This window comes from Elgaria multicarinata, chromosome 4, assembly GCF_023053635.1.
Source record: "Elgaria multicarinata webbii isolate HBS135686 ecotype San Diego chromosome 4, rElgMul1.1.pri, whole genome shotgun sequence".
Lineage (NCBI taxonomy): Eukaryota > Metazoa > Chordata > Lepidosauria > Squamata > Anguidae > Elgaria > Elgaria multicarinata.
In genome coordinates this window covers 71,058,185-71,072,999 of record NC_086174.1, presented here as the reverse complement: position 1 = coordinate 71,072,999, position 14,815 = coordinate 71,058,185, and the positions used below count along the sequence as shown (strand labels likewise).

General features: G+C 44.0%; 1 protein-coding gene across 2 annotated transcripts in view; it reads right to left on the bottom strand.

Moving 5' to 3' along the window:
* CNKSR3 (CNKSR family member 3) overlaps nt 1-14,815 on the bottom strand; it is a 77,022-nt gene that overhangs the window by 21,461 nt on the left and 40,746 nt on the right. Inside the window, exons 3-5 of one of the 2 annotated variants that reach the window (XM_063124522.1) lie at nt 9,126-9,328; nt 4,421-4,508; nt 1,885-1,926 (exon numbers count right to left, since the gene is read on the bottom strand). In XM_063124522.1, the coding sequence (XP_062980592.1) occupies nt 1,885-1,926; nt 4,421-4,508; nt 9,126-9,328 (333 nt within the window). Of the gene's footprint in view, nt 1-1,884; nt 1,927-4,420; nt 4,509-9,125; nt 9,329-14,815 lie in introns of those variants that run through there. The other variant, XM_063124523.1, reaches the window with a different exon arrangement.

The following is a 14,815-nucleotide window of genomic DNA, read 5'->3' as shown; positions in this document are numbered from 1 at the left end:
ATGGAAAAATGAACCAAAAAAAAGTCTAAGAGCACTCTTTAATTGTTCTATGTTTCATTGAGGTGTATATATTTTTAGCATTTGTGAATTCCTAAGCATCTATCAGCAGGCGGAAGGCCTTATCAAAGAACACAGCCTGATTCACGTCAAAAGCAGGAAACGATGATTAACCATTACAAAATATTAAAAGCATGTCACTATGTCCCTCTTCCAGTCACAAGACTGCTGCAAAAATATTTGGAAAACTCCCCTTTCAAACCAAGTAATTAGAAACAGAATGTTTTTATACCATTTGCATTTGCTGCCAGGTTGATGGCTTTATTGTTCTGCTTGGGAGTATGTGTGTATTAATATTTCACATGGTGTGAATTTCACTTCCCAACTTACAGGGAGAATTCAAAGATGTGCCTGCACAAGAAAATGTGAGGAAGAAGGCGAAACACCTTGGGCAAGCCAAACAAAATAAATGTATCATGTTTTATGCTATTAGTTACAAAAAGATCAATGTTTCATTGATATTGTGCGGCACAGAACTGAAGCTATAGCAAAACAACATCAACAACCTTTATTCACTTGCTCTGTGCGTCACACTACAAGTGGTCCCAAATGTCCTGCATTTCCTATTTTGCACAGGGAAAATTCGAATACGAGTCTTAATGAGGGTAGACTCACCAAAATGAATGAGATTTAAGTTAGTCATGACTAACAAATTCCATTCATTTCAATGAGTCTACTCTAAGTGGCATTTACGTTGGCATTTACTCGCAGGTCCCTAGCCCTATGCAGGCCTTCAGATTGCTCACATGAGGGCTAAAAGTGTGGAGGATGCATGAATGCAAGCCCCACCCCCAATATCCCATCCCCTCAGCCTTCAACGTTCCCACATTGAAGTCTGAAAGTGGGGGAGTGGTTACCACTCGAATGTGAGTAGAAGTTTCCATTGGCTCAGAAACCCTGATAAGGCAGGGCCACCGAGTGCACAGAAGACCATAGGCCTTATACTGAGTCAGACCATTGGTCCATCTAGCCCAGTAGTGTCGACACTGACTGGCAGCAGCTCTGACTGTCCATTGTCAGCACTGACTGGCCAGGGTTTCAGGTGGGATTCCTTTCGTCGCCCTACCTGGAGAAGCCGGGGATCAAACCTGGGACGTTCTGTATGCAAAGCAGGTGCTCTATCACACTGTGCTATTATTCCCCTCCCCAGGACACCATCCAATGCTGCCTTGGCATCACCGCGAGTTCCACTGCACCTAGGGAACCCACAGCTAGCACAACAGGAACTCGTGTTTCATAAAGCAATCCTAATGAGTGGAAATGCTCAATTGCCCCATTCCACAAATTGCCCCATTACGGAAATGCTCAACTATCCCATTCTGTTTCCGTTCATTCTGGCTGCTTCAGGAACCGCTAGCTACCCACTGTGCTAGTGGTAGGTCGCACGAGCAGGCAGGCAGCAATGGATAGCGCCTGGAGACTTCAACTTGCATTCAAGTGAACATGAGTAGGAGCCCCTTCAAACCTTCCCCTCAAGGTGGGAAGGTCAAGGTCCGAGTGGGTGGGGATGCTGGGGACGGGGCTTGCATGCCGGCCCCTGTTCCCTCCCCACTTTTAGCCCTCACGCGAGCAGGCACAGGGCTTTTAGTGTCATCTAACGGGGAACTTGTGCTTCGCACAACTATAGGGGAAACACAGGATTTGGAGACTATTTGAGAAGCTTGGGAAAGAGGGCAGCCCAAGCCTCCGGGGCCTGCCAATCCTCTTGAGCACCATCTCATGCAAAGCTGCTTTCAATCAATACATGTCTGTGTGTGTTTTGAAAAAAAGCAGTTTCAGGCAGAAAGGAATTCAAAGAATGAGTTTAACACAAACTTTTATACTTACCACACTGAGAACTTTATCTTCCATTTCAGCTACAGGACAGTCCTTTTAAAAAATAAAGAAAAAAGAAATCAAATATTCTGTTACTGGAAACTCCTTCTGTAGAAGCAAATCAACACTTTGACATGGCTGCCTTGTACTTTAAGTAAAATATGTGTGGAATAGAGGTGACATTGTGATGCCTGACAATGATCCAGAGAACCTTGTACCCCATGCAAAAACAGACTTGCTCACACGGAGCAACTACTCCCTTCGCGAAGAGGCCTACATAGTCCTCCTTGGCTCCATTTTATCCCCACAACAACAACCCTGTGAGGTAGGTTACGCAGAGAGTCAGTGGCCTTAGCAAGACGGGGCTTTATCCTGGGGCGAACCCCAGGATCATCCCTGCACGTCCACATGACGCACAGGGAATCCCGGGATCGGGGAGGGATCATCCCTCCCTTGCCCAGGGATCTCACCCTCCACTTTGGCTCCGTTTTTTCCGCAGTCTCGGGCTGAGCCTGAAACGGCGGAACATGTGGCCCGTTGCTGCGGAGTCAGGAGCTGCGCCCATCAGGGGTAGGGTGGGGGAAGCGGGAATTTAAATTATTTTTTTAAAAAATGCTTACCTTTAGCACACGAACATTCGTGCGCTCCTTCCTCTTTAAAAAAAATGGCAGGCGCAATGCCTCTCCTGCTGAGGTCGTCGCGTGTCACATGTAGACAGAGGAGGGATCTCACAATAAACACATTGCGGGGTCTTCCCTCCTCTGTTGCAAGCTAAAAGGTAGGTCTAGCTAAAACCAGTGAGTGGCCCAGAGTCACCCAGTATGCTTCCATGCCCGAGTGGGGACTAGCACCCAGCCCCAAGTCCCATCCAACATATTAACCACTACGCCACGCTGGCTCTCTCCACTACTCCACAAGTTCCCAAACTTCCTTGTGCTAAGGAGAAGTACAAGTGGTAGACCATCTTGCATGGGTGACCCTTTCGATCACAGCCTTTCCTCACAAGAGATCAAATGGTCTGCTAAAAAAACACAAAAAGCTGCCGAATAGAGAGTTGAACCATTGGTCCGTCTACCATGGTTGATACTGTCAGGCGGCAGCTCTGCAGGGTTTCGGACAGGTATCCTTCCCAGCCCTGCCTAGAGATGATGGGCCCAACAGCAGAAGTCACTTCTGCTCAAACAAGGGGGTGAGGAGCTCTGATTTATGCCAGTTAGAAACATAGAAAGCTGCTGTATACTGAGTCAGACCACAGGTCCATCTAGCCCAGTATTGTCATCACTGACTGGCAGCAATGGCTCTCCAAGGTTTCAGGCAGGATTCTTACCTTGCCCTTCCTGGAGAAGCCGGGGATTGAACCTGGGACCTTCTGCATGCAAAGCAAGTGCTCTGCCACTGAGCCACACCCCCTCCCTTGTTCTCCCATCCAATAGCAGCCCCCAGCTTTGCATCCCATTCTGCTGTGGACGGTGGGCTCAGGAGTCTGCACCAGGAAGCAAAGGGCAGGAAAGCCCCATTGCAACAGAAGAGCTCAGCATGTCATTCTCTGGATCCCACCCCACATTAATTCTATGTTGTCCTTCTGCACAGCACCAGCCATAATGAATTCATGTGTTTAAAGCAGGGCTGGGCAACTTATGGCTCTCCATACGTTTGCCCTACAACTCCCATCATCCCTCACCATTGGCTAGGCTGGCTAAGGCTGATGGGAGTTGTAGGCAAAAACATCCAGAGGGCCACAAGTTCCCCACCCACTGCAAGAAAAAGGGGTAATCAAAAACAACTCACACATACTGTTTAGCTTCACCCTACCCGGTGCCTGTCTACACTTCCCTGTGCCTGTTCACATTCTCCTTCCCTCTTTATTGTTTACTACAACTTATTAGATTGTAAGCCTACGCGGCAGGGTCCTGCTATTTACTGTGTTATCTGTACAGCACCATGTACATTGATGGTGCTATATAAATAAATAATAATAATAATAATAATCATAAGAATTGCCCGGCCTCAAGGCATCCTTCACACCATACCAATATATAAGTGTGTGTGTGTGTGTGTGTGTGTGTGTGTGTGTATGAATGAAATTCAGATAAAGTAAGTGTTATGAACAAAATGCTAGGGAAAATTAACAATACTTGTATGTGGCAAATATTTCCGTAAAAACTGGCCCATTACCATGCCATGCAAGTCTATGGAGAAACTGGGGGACTGCCAGGTGTGAAGTGTTACAATTCAAATATGGCTAATAGACTTCTATATTAATTGACTGGGCAAGTTCCAATTCCCCAAAAACATTGGAAAAAATCAGCAGTGGGAGAGCAAAGCAACAAAACCTGGCAACCGCCTGCACACACCTGCTCCTTCTAATGTTCTTTTAAAAATCCCCAAGACTCCAAGTTGTTGCTGTTACCAAGCTACACATAAAAGTATATTGCTGTTACTTCCGTACACCCAACTTTTTATCTTCTTTTTTGGAAATGAGGAAGGAACGAAGACAGGGGCTGGGGGTGGGGGGAGGAACACACACACACACACACACATCACTGACCTTCTGTACGGTGGTAGTGAGATCCAAGCACAGCTGAATGATTTTGTTCTTTGTCATGGAAAAGTCAGCGATCCCAGTAAAGGGAGTCCTGTGGTAAGACAAGAATGCGCCTTTAAGGGGGCGGAAAGAGGCCGCACAATAGTAGTCATTACCACAAGCTTAGCATATCTAAGCACAGGCCTACTATTTGCTCCTATGCTTGATTGTCCTTTGGGGTCTTAATCCTTTTCCAGGCTGCTTACAGTGACTATACTGTTGTCCTAGCCAGGGATTCAAAAAGATGTGACTTGGACTACTAGACTGCCATTATCCGTGGTTGCCATTGAGCCCTCCCTTGTGCCCAACTCCTCTTCCCATGGGGAAATGTCAGAGTCAACCTCACTTTATGCCATACTAAGCCAAACGAAGAATCCTCTGTAGAAGCTCCAAGCAACTGGCTCCGGTGTGGGACAGGGTCATTTCTCTTGCTGGGCTTTGGGGAAGGCGAGAAAGGGCACAAGTCTCTGCCAAGGCTTCTCCTTTTCCGATGCTTCCATAGGTCTTAGGCAAGGCAGAAGCAGTCAGAGGGACCTGGACGGTTTCTTTCCTTGCCCAAGCCCTGCCTGGAGTCCTCCAAATACAGAAGAGGCCTCAAGGGGTGCCCGGTTTCACTCTTCACAAGCCTTCTGCAGTAGACAGAGTCTCTCTTGCTCATTTTGCCTCTGACAAAGCCAGTTCAGAGTGAGAGACAAACTCCTCCCCTTCTTTTCCGCGGTTCACAGAGAACAGAGACAGGTGGGGTGGGGGGTGGGGTGACAGACTGGATTTGTGGAACCCTTGTCCTAGCAGCTATGAGGCATGAGACCATTGATATAACCAAATGCACAAATATGGAAAAGCAAATGGAACAGCTTCATGGTAAGCTTTTGGAAACTAAGTTCAGTTGATATTTATAAAACCTAAAATGACACTAACATCAGTGTTATTTTACAGGTAGTCTTAACGCTTGCACTCCAAAGAAGTTTAATATGGACGTATGGAAGCAGAAAATAAAACTTCTTGGCATGGTCAGTAACAAATTATAGGGGACTCCAACTTTTCACTGGGCACTTTGGGGAATTTTAGAATCTGCTGTAAGCACCTCCACAAAATGCCTCCAATGGAGGATGTGGCTAGTCACAAAACGGCTGTCACAGGGACCTGGCTAGACAAGGGAGAGCTAAAAAGGGGCGAGGGAGAGAAATAGTGAGGCTAGAAACTGGGAAGGAGGGGGAAATAGCAAGGCAAAAAGGCGGAAAGGAGAAAAAGAGCAAGGCTAGGGGCTAGAAAGAAGACTACTCTAACTCTCCACAAGGTTTTTCTTAAAACAATGCTTTTGGAGGGAGCAGGGAGGGGAGAGCTTCGTGGGCAGCCTTGGAGATCCCTGTGGGCTCCACGGTGCCTGTGGGCACCATGTTGGGCACCCTTGTAATAAGGTGTTTTAAGAAGCTACGGCCTTTGGGAGCAGGCCCCGGCAAATGTCCCTTGCAAATCACCCTGTAAACCTTCAACACATTTGTGACAACAGAACTGCCTTATCCATTTTAGGAACAGAAGAAAGTGCATTATGTCAGCCTATCAATTTACCCCAGGACTGTCTGCCCAGACTAGCAGTGGCTTTCCTCAGGTAGAGGTCTTTACCACCCCCTGCCACCTGGTCCTTTTCACTGGAGGTTTCAGGGACGGAACCTGAAACCTTCTGCATGCAAACCATGTTTTCTACCAGTGCCCTAGATTCCTTCCCTATCTCCATCTCATCTGCAGGCATCTGCAGTGGGTTCTGCGCTATTCCACATTGGTGGGGACCTTTCTAACAAAGAGAGATGGGCTGAAGTTTAGCAGTAGAGCAAAAGGTCCCAGGAAGGGGTGGGAAAGACTCCTGCCTGAGTCCCTGGAGAGATCATGACAGTCAGCTTGGACACTACTGAACTAGATGGACCATTGGCCAGACTTGGTATGAGGAAGCTTCCAAAGTTCCTATCTGGATGGGTTCCAACAAAATGAAAAGTGAATGGAAAAGTGAAGAGGGCAGAGGGGTCTGGACAGAGGCCAAAGGAAGGAGAGAGAGAGAGAGAGAGAACTTGGTGGGGGACATCCTTCCCCAAGCTGGAGCCCTTCAGATATTTTGCCCGACAACCCCCCATCATCCATCATCCTTGACCAATGGGATTTGTAGTGCAAAACATCTGAAGGGCAACAGCTTGAGGAAGGCTGATGTAAGGGAATGAAAATTTTGGGCACAGCCAGCTTAGAAGCAAAACAACATCTGGCATGTCCCCGTCTCCTCCCTTATAGCCCATCATTTAGTGGGCACTTTGCTCCTCATGTTTAACAACTAATTCAGTAAGATCCATCAATCATGAGGGATTGATGGTGTGATTCCCTTTCCTCTGCCATAGAGGACTTGAATAATAACTGCAAGCCTAGCATGACTGCACCCTGCAGTGCAGGGGAGACAATTCCTCTCCTTGCAGGGCCCCTTTGTGTTTTCATTCAGCCTTGCCTGTTGGCAGCACGGGACATGCCAGGAGCCATTCATTTCTATGGGACAAAGTCAAGGGAAGTAGCATCGGAATTGGGCTCAAATCTAGCATCGCCAGCACCAGTATCATGGCTAAGAAGCATGTTTTGTCCTCCTCTCCACAACATCGCAGCGCAGTTCACTTTCTCACATAAGAGCAAACGGCTTTGGCTGACTTGTGGGAGAATGTAAACAATGATGAGCAACTTCGCTAGTCCAGAGACAAAAACAACACTTATCTCTTGGCACAGAAATAAAGGGATAAAACATAATGTACACAAAGATCCGCAGTGTTTGCTTGGACAAAAAAAATAGTCTCTGGTGGCCATTTATAGACAGCCCACAGAGTAACAAGACCCTGAATTAAAATATTGATTAGTAAAGAACTGCACTAGCAAGATTTTAGTACCATGTAAAATAAGCTCTGTAACATTATTCTAGTAAAATTGGGTTGGCTAACCTTATCAGAAACAATGTTTAGGGACCCATTGTTTCCTATACCATTGTAACCTTATACCACTTCCACAACCTGATGCCCTCCATATGTTTTGGACAACAACTACCATACACCCTGTCCATTGGCCATGTGGGTTGGAACTCATGGGAGCTGTAGTCCAAAACATAAGAGGGCACCAGGTTGGGGAAGTCTGCCATATTAAGTTGAAAGGGGTGACACGGGTACAAAGGGCCCACTGCATTGGGGCACCTGCTGTACTCATGCAGGTGGATGGTGGTGCAGGGTTCTAAATTGCATGGGCAGCCTGCACAGGTATAGAAGACACCCCGTTACCTGAATGGAGGGAGGGCTGGAAAAAGGCACATGGCAATGGTACAGGACTAAAGGGGTGGCTTCCTGGCCCCTTTGTAATCACATTGCCCCTTGATGACTGAACTGTGCTATTGTGGTGTGATGGCCAGAGTGTTGGACCAGGACTGTGGGTTCAAATATCCACTTGGCTATGAACGTTGCTAGGCTCCCATTCACAGCCTAACCTATCTCACAGGGTTGTCATAAAGCTTAAATTGGGTGGTGGGGGAGTGGAGTATAGAACTATGTATGCCACCCTGAACTCACTGAAGGAAAGGTAGGAAATAAATGTAACAGATAAATAAAAACATTTAAGAATTTTCCCAACTGGCATGTGATGTCCTCTAGTAAAAGCTAAGTGCTCTTTCAGGTTTACTTTTGTCCAACATAGGGAAACCCACTTCGCAAAAACAAACAAAAGCTTACCTGAACGTTTCAAAAGATAATTACAGCCTTTTTAAAAAGACAGCTGCTTTTGGTCCCTGCCTCCCTATTTTAGGGGGACAGATACCGGGAAAGACACACTAGGGTGGCCCACAACACATATCAGTCTTGAAAATGAGTCACCGCCGGTCCCAATTGATTTTTAATTGCACCCAGTAAAAATAATGGGAGGAGGAAGAAAGAACTCAGCAAACTGCCAAGCGACACAGATCCAACCACAAAGCCTGTTTCAGGAACTCAACTTCGCCCTGTCCTTTCCACAATCCTCCTCTTGTCATGTCTCAGATGGACTTCCTGTCTCACAAGCAGGGGTCTTAGAATGGCTGGCAGGATGCAAGGGGTTATGTGTTTATCTCCAAACCTCAAACTGCAGCATTATCCACTCAGACACTTGTCATCTGACACTGTAGCTGTCACCACAAAGTAATGGACAACATCAGCCAGAAAATGAAGGCATATTTCTTGCCTCAAAGTCCTTTGTTCCTTCAGTCCTCTATGCCCAATTTCCTTTTATCATACAATGAGGAAACAGAAAAATTTAGGCTGCAATCCTATATCCACTTACATGGAAGTAAGCCCCATTGAACTCAGTGGGGCATACTTCTGAGTAGACATGTACAGGATTGCGCAGTCTGTCACAAACTGACCATGTTCTCATTTGTTTAAGTAATCTGGATGAAGAAAGGATGTATAAAGTGGCATACCTCTATGTAATCTATCCTTAGGGTAGCATATGGGAATGTACTTTAGATACATATTGTAAGAGAAGACTCCCAGGGAGGCGATCACAGAGAAAAGTCTGCCTTGGCAAGAAGAGGTGGGGAAGGGGGAAATCGTATCACTAAGCCAGATACAAATCCTAAAACATATGGATTACCTTCTTGTTGTGTTTAAACATATACAGGATTTCATACCTGTCCAGCCATGTCAGTAAGGCCTTAGCAGCGCCAATGAGCTCTACCACTGAGGTAAGGAATTCATTAGGAGGTTTGCGTGAGGTATTTCCATCATAATTTGAACTTTTCCTCCGGCTGCCGATGTAGTTTTGCAGATTGTTGGAAGACGCTCGTAACTTTAGAACCAAGTTCTTCATGTTGTCCGTTTCGAGGCCATAGTTCTACAGAAAAGATTTATATTTTTTAAGGCTACAGAAAAGTTTTTTTTTTAAAGTCTTTCTCCTCAAACCAGTTCTCAAAGCATGAAATAGGCCACAATAAAGAGGTATTGGTAGCTGACAGGGTCACATATGTTCCTCCATAATCTAACATAAAATATATATGATGTCATTCATGGGGCCAATTGGTTATGTGACCATCACTGACATTTTGACACATTGTGCTTAAAACTCAAGGGGCAATTTCTACCATTTTGTAGCTTTTTCATTTCTTGGGGATCTAAACCCTTTTGCTCCCTGAACCCTTCCAGTTTTGACCAGCTTGCCCAAGAGACTAGGAAAAGAAAGTATAGACCACCATCTTAACTAGCTTAATTTTAACTGAGGAAGGCTCAAAGAGTAGACTTTGGGAGAAACAATGGGCCTGTTCAGACAACATGCTAAGTCATGTTTAGGTCGCTAACCCTTTTGCAGCAAATGGTTACTGAGGCCTTAGCTAGACCTACCTGCTATCCCGCGATGGAGGAGGGGGAAGATCTCGCGTTGTGTTTGCCCAGGCATATGGCGGCACATCTTAATCACCCACATGTTTAGTTTTTTAACAGTTTGTAATGCTTTATGTGTGTATGTTCTGTGTTTTAGAGTTTTAAATTTTGTATACTTGTTTTTATCTCAATTTTAGAATTTCTGTAAACCGCCCAGAGAGCCCTGGCTATGGGAGCGGTATATAAGTGTAATAAATAAATTAATTAATTAAGGCAAGATCCCTCTTCTGTCTATACGTGACACGCAACGACCTCAGCAGGAGAGGCATCACGTCCACCATTTTAAAAATATTTTTTAAAGGACCAGTAGCGCACAAATCCTCATTTGCTAAAGGGAAGTCCTTTTTAAAATTTAAATTATTTTCCCCGCTCCCCCCACCCTACCTCCAATGGGTGCAGTGCTCCTGAGGAGCGCTGTGCCCCTTGCGCGGCTCCTTGCAATGAATCGCATGGAGCCAGGTCAACCCGGGGCACCTGGGCTCAACCCAGGACCACGGAAAAACCGGGGCCAAAGGGGAGAGCTATATCCCAGGGCAAGGGAGGGACCATCCCTCCCTGATCCTGGGATTCCCTGTGCATCATGTGGATGAACAGGGACGATCCTGGGGTTCACCCTGTCTAGCTATGGCCCGAGTGTGTTTAACCCAGGGTTATGTAGCCACCATGGTTCTGAATAGTCACACGACATGCTAAGCCATAATGTTTAGTGCAAAATGCGTAACCGGGTTTAGTGTGTTGTCTGAAGAGGGTCATTATGATAAAGTCACCATTCCTCATCTAAAATGATTACACAACTAAGGCAAAACACAAGGTTTCTTCAATGAACACCCAGATACAGGAAAATCAATTCTACTCTCTGCTGCATGGCTAAAGACCCCCAAGACAAGCCCCAGAAAAAGTACCCCAAACCTAAAGCATTTCACAAGTAGGTGGTTAAGCTCACATTCGATTAATTTCATTTATGTTCAGGGTGGATTGATAAGGCACTTAATATAAGAAATTTAAAATCAAGAAAAAAATAGAATTAAATAACTGTTTTAAAGTCACATTCTCATTTTGCAATATATGTCTTTTATAAACAACAGTGCATGCCTAATGGTTGCTACGAACAATTAAAACATTTTGGTCTGTAATTAAATAAAGCTTTTATATTATCCACATGCCTTGCATGCTAAACAATGATCTGGTTAGAGATATAAGCACGAAACGTTTCATGTGAAACTTTCTGTGAAGTGTGCAACTGTGAACATTTCTATGTTCACATGTACAGCAGCTCACTTGAAGATGAGGGCCATAATCTAGTTCAGTGTTTAGTGTGCTAGTCTGTGGCCAAGTGTCCAGGACTATTCAGAAGGAAAGTTGGTCATTACTGGGCAAAAATGTTTGTCCATGAGATCAAAAATGTCCCCACTATTAGGTTGATAGCCATAAATACATTTTCATAAATGTGTTCCCAAAATAGAATGAACTACAGAATCTTTTTTATAATTCTTGCTGCACAAATTAAAACACACCTGTCTTTAAAAAATGTACAAAAGTAGAGTTTAATTTAATGTCAGGTCACGAAGAGAACTTTAAGAGATGAGTGCAGAATTTAACTTGGATGTTTGTACTACATTCAGATTTCATCTTAAAACAAACTATTTTAAAAAATGATACTTAGTATAACTATTTTTTAACTTGTTTTGCCTAAGAAATCAATGTTGGTATAGCAGTTCATAATTTAGCTGGAATTAAAATGCTATAATGCATGTGATATATTTTACTGACGACCACAACAAACAAGTGATAAAGGATATAATGGGAGGGGGTCGTTGTTGTGTGCATGCCCTTTAAGTTTGTGCTTTGGTTAGTCTTAGCAGAATTGCATTCATTGGATATTATCTCTTATGCAGCACTAAGAAATGTTGGCACTAAAGAGCAACTGAAGGGCAAAACAAATAAAACACACATAAGAAAATGTTACTGAATGGAGACTTTGCTGCAGGAAATCAGCAGCTTTGCACTTTTCTTTAAATCAGCGGTTCTCAACCTGTGGGTCGCGACCCCTTTGGGGGTCGAACGACCCTTTCACAGGGGTTGCCTAAGACCATCGGAAAACACATATTTCCGATGGTCATTTATTTGTAATTAGAAATAAATATTTCACGATATATAATTACATATTGTTTTTGTGATTAATCACTATGCTTTAATTATGTTCAATTTGTAACAATGAAAATACATCCTGCATATCAGATATTTACATTACGATTCATAACAGTAGCAAAATTACAGTTATGAAGTAGCAACGAAAATAATTTTATGGTTGGGGGCCACCACAACATGAGGAACTGTATTAAAGGGTCGGGGCAATAGGAAGGTTGAGAACCACTGCTTTAAATGATACATTTGCGTGACAGTACATATTCAAGTACAAAACTTTTTTTAAAAAAGAGCAACTTTATACACAGTTCCAAAATTGCTCTCAACATGGCGAAAGGACAAGCAGGTTACTCATCCTTTCTCTGGAACAAGCAACCATCACACCAAGAGACAAGCAAACACAACCTTCTCTCACACTCCCATGCCATGATTTCTTTAATGCCAAATTTATCCTGGGGCTCATCTACACCAAGCAGAATATAGCACTATGAAAGTGGTATGAAAGCGGTATATAAAAGACAGGAGCCACACCAAGCAGCATATAGTGATATGAAAGCGCTATATGGGTATGTGTCATGGGCCCCAACAGTTGTCAGTGCACTTCAATACTGCTATAAAGCAGTAGTGTGACTCCTGCCTTTTATATACCGCTTTCATAGTGCTTTCGTAGTAGAATATCCTGCTTGGTGTAGATGAGCCCCTGGTTTGTGATCCTGGTTTTGCAAACCATGGTTTGCTAGGTTTAGATGAAATGATGAACTATGGTTTGCCAAGAAATAAATAGCAAGTTTAAAAAATCATCGGGTGCAAAGGAACCAAGTAGCTTGAGGGTCATGTCTTCTTGTACACATAAAGCCATACCATACACACAACTATTGCAAAAGTGGCAGTTATAATTTTAAGCCTAGATTCTGTTTTTCCACCATTTTGCAAGCTATGGCAACTTGCCAAACTGTATTGACTACCACTTTTGAATGGCTAGACACAAGCACACAAAGTAAATGCCGTGTACCAGAAGCCAATGATAAACTTACAATTCTGCTTTCAAGTCCCTAAAACCCTATCGTCTGGTAAGCAGTTGTTGTTTTAATATATAAACACAGTTCCTACACGAAGAGATTTAATGAACAAAGAAAGCCTTTGGATCAGGCAATAGCATAAAACTACCACATTTCAAATGTATTTATAAACAAGCCTGAGAAGTTATTCCAGCGATGATCTTCCATCTGAGTTTTTCCATCTCCATGAGATGTGCTTTTGTGTCATGCTGCTTCACCTGTCACACTGTCCAAATCTGGCTAGTGGCCAAGCCCTTCCATGTGTTGCTAACAGAGATGCTTATAGCACATCTTCCTTGGGGTCATGGTCAATATGTGTATCAAGAACATCTAAAATGCACCGAGTAGGCTCTCTGCTGAACATATTTTCATCTCCATACGGAGCATGCCAGAGAGAGGGTTCACCAGTCAGGTATACAAATATGCAGTCCCAGTACTTTCAGGGACTTAGGCATGTCCCAGCAGGCAAGCAAAGGTTAAGTTGACATGAGCATAACTGCTCAAGGACCGAGCATCTAAAATAACTTCCCCAACCTGGTGCCCTCCAGATGTGTTGGACTGTATAGCCCATCATTCCCTGCCAGCACGGCCATGCCTGTGGAAATTTGGCTCAGTTCTGAGCAATGGCAGCCAAGAAGCACACATGAAAGCCAAACTTTCAGGCCACTCCTTTCTTTTTAATTTTCGAAGAAAGGCAAATAAGTCAAAAGGAATATAATGCACAGAAGGGTCTGCAGTGCCATCATCTCCACAGAGATTTGGCTTTTCATTGAAAGGGTGAGAGAGTACCACACAATCTTAGAAATCTATTTCTATAGTGATTGGGTTTCTTAAACCAACATGCCCTGAATCACTTTAAATAATTTATCCTCTTTGGCATAAACATTCTTGTGCCCAGCTCACAAATAAGGAAACCTGAGATGGAGCAAAATGGGAAGCGAAATCGGATCAGTGAATCATCGACAGCCACCCAGCTAAATAATGTTAAAACAAAGATTTTTTCAAAAACGGTTGGATGGTTCTTCTTTCTTTTTTACATATTTGCCCAGCAATTGTACAGGGCATCTCAGAAGCCCCTTTTCAGTTCCACACACCTTTTTGCCACACAGAGAACAGAAACAAACACACACATCACTGGGAACACGCTAAGGTCAAACATTCCTGTCTTGCTAATCATTAATCTGAGCCGCTGTGGACTGAGTTGCCTTCAACAAGGTTTCCTAAAAGCTTATTATAGTTTATATATACATAACACTAAAGAAAAGTAACCCAGTAGATCCCACAATGTGAATCACAAACAGGAGAGAGCAAAGTTAATTCTGTCCCCATGTCTTAAGCTGTAGCATTGGAGTAGCAGATGTTAAAAATAACGAATGAAGAGCTACACAATAGAATTATTATTATTTACTTAGCTATTTTTCTTGAACTGGTCTTTACAGTGGTCTGTCAGTGACATTCATTCTCTCTCTCTCTCTCTCTCAGTCCCTAGGGATATCAGGGAAGTTCATGTGTAAATAGGGATTAGACAGGTACAACTCCAATTCTTTTACGTTTTCTGGAGTGACACTTTGAAAATGGAATCAAGGATGGAGGGTTAATGTGGTCCTAGCTTCTACCCACACAAACGAGTGGTGAATCTGCTCTGGGTTTCAGTCAGAACCGGTCAGACATCTAAAGGAGCTATCCAAGGTTCTCCTTGGACAACTCCTTTAGAGTTCTGACTGAAAACTGGAGCAGATTCA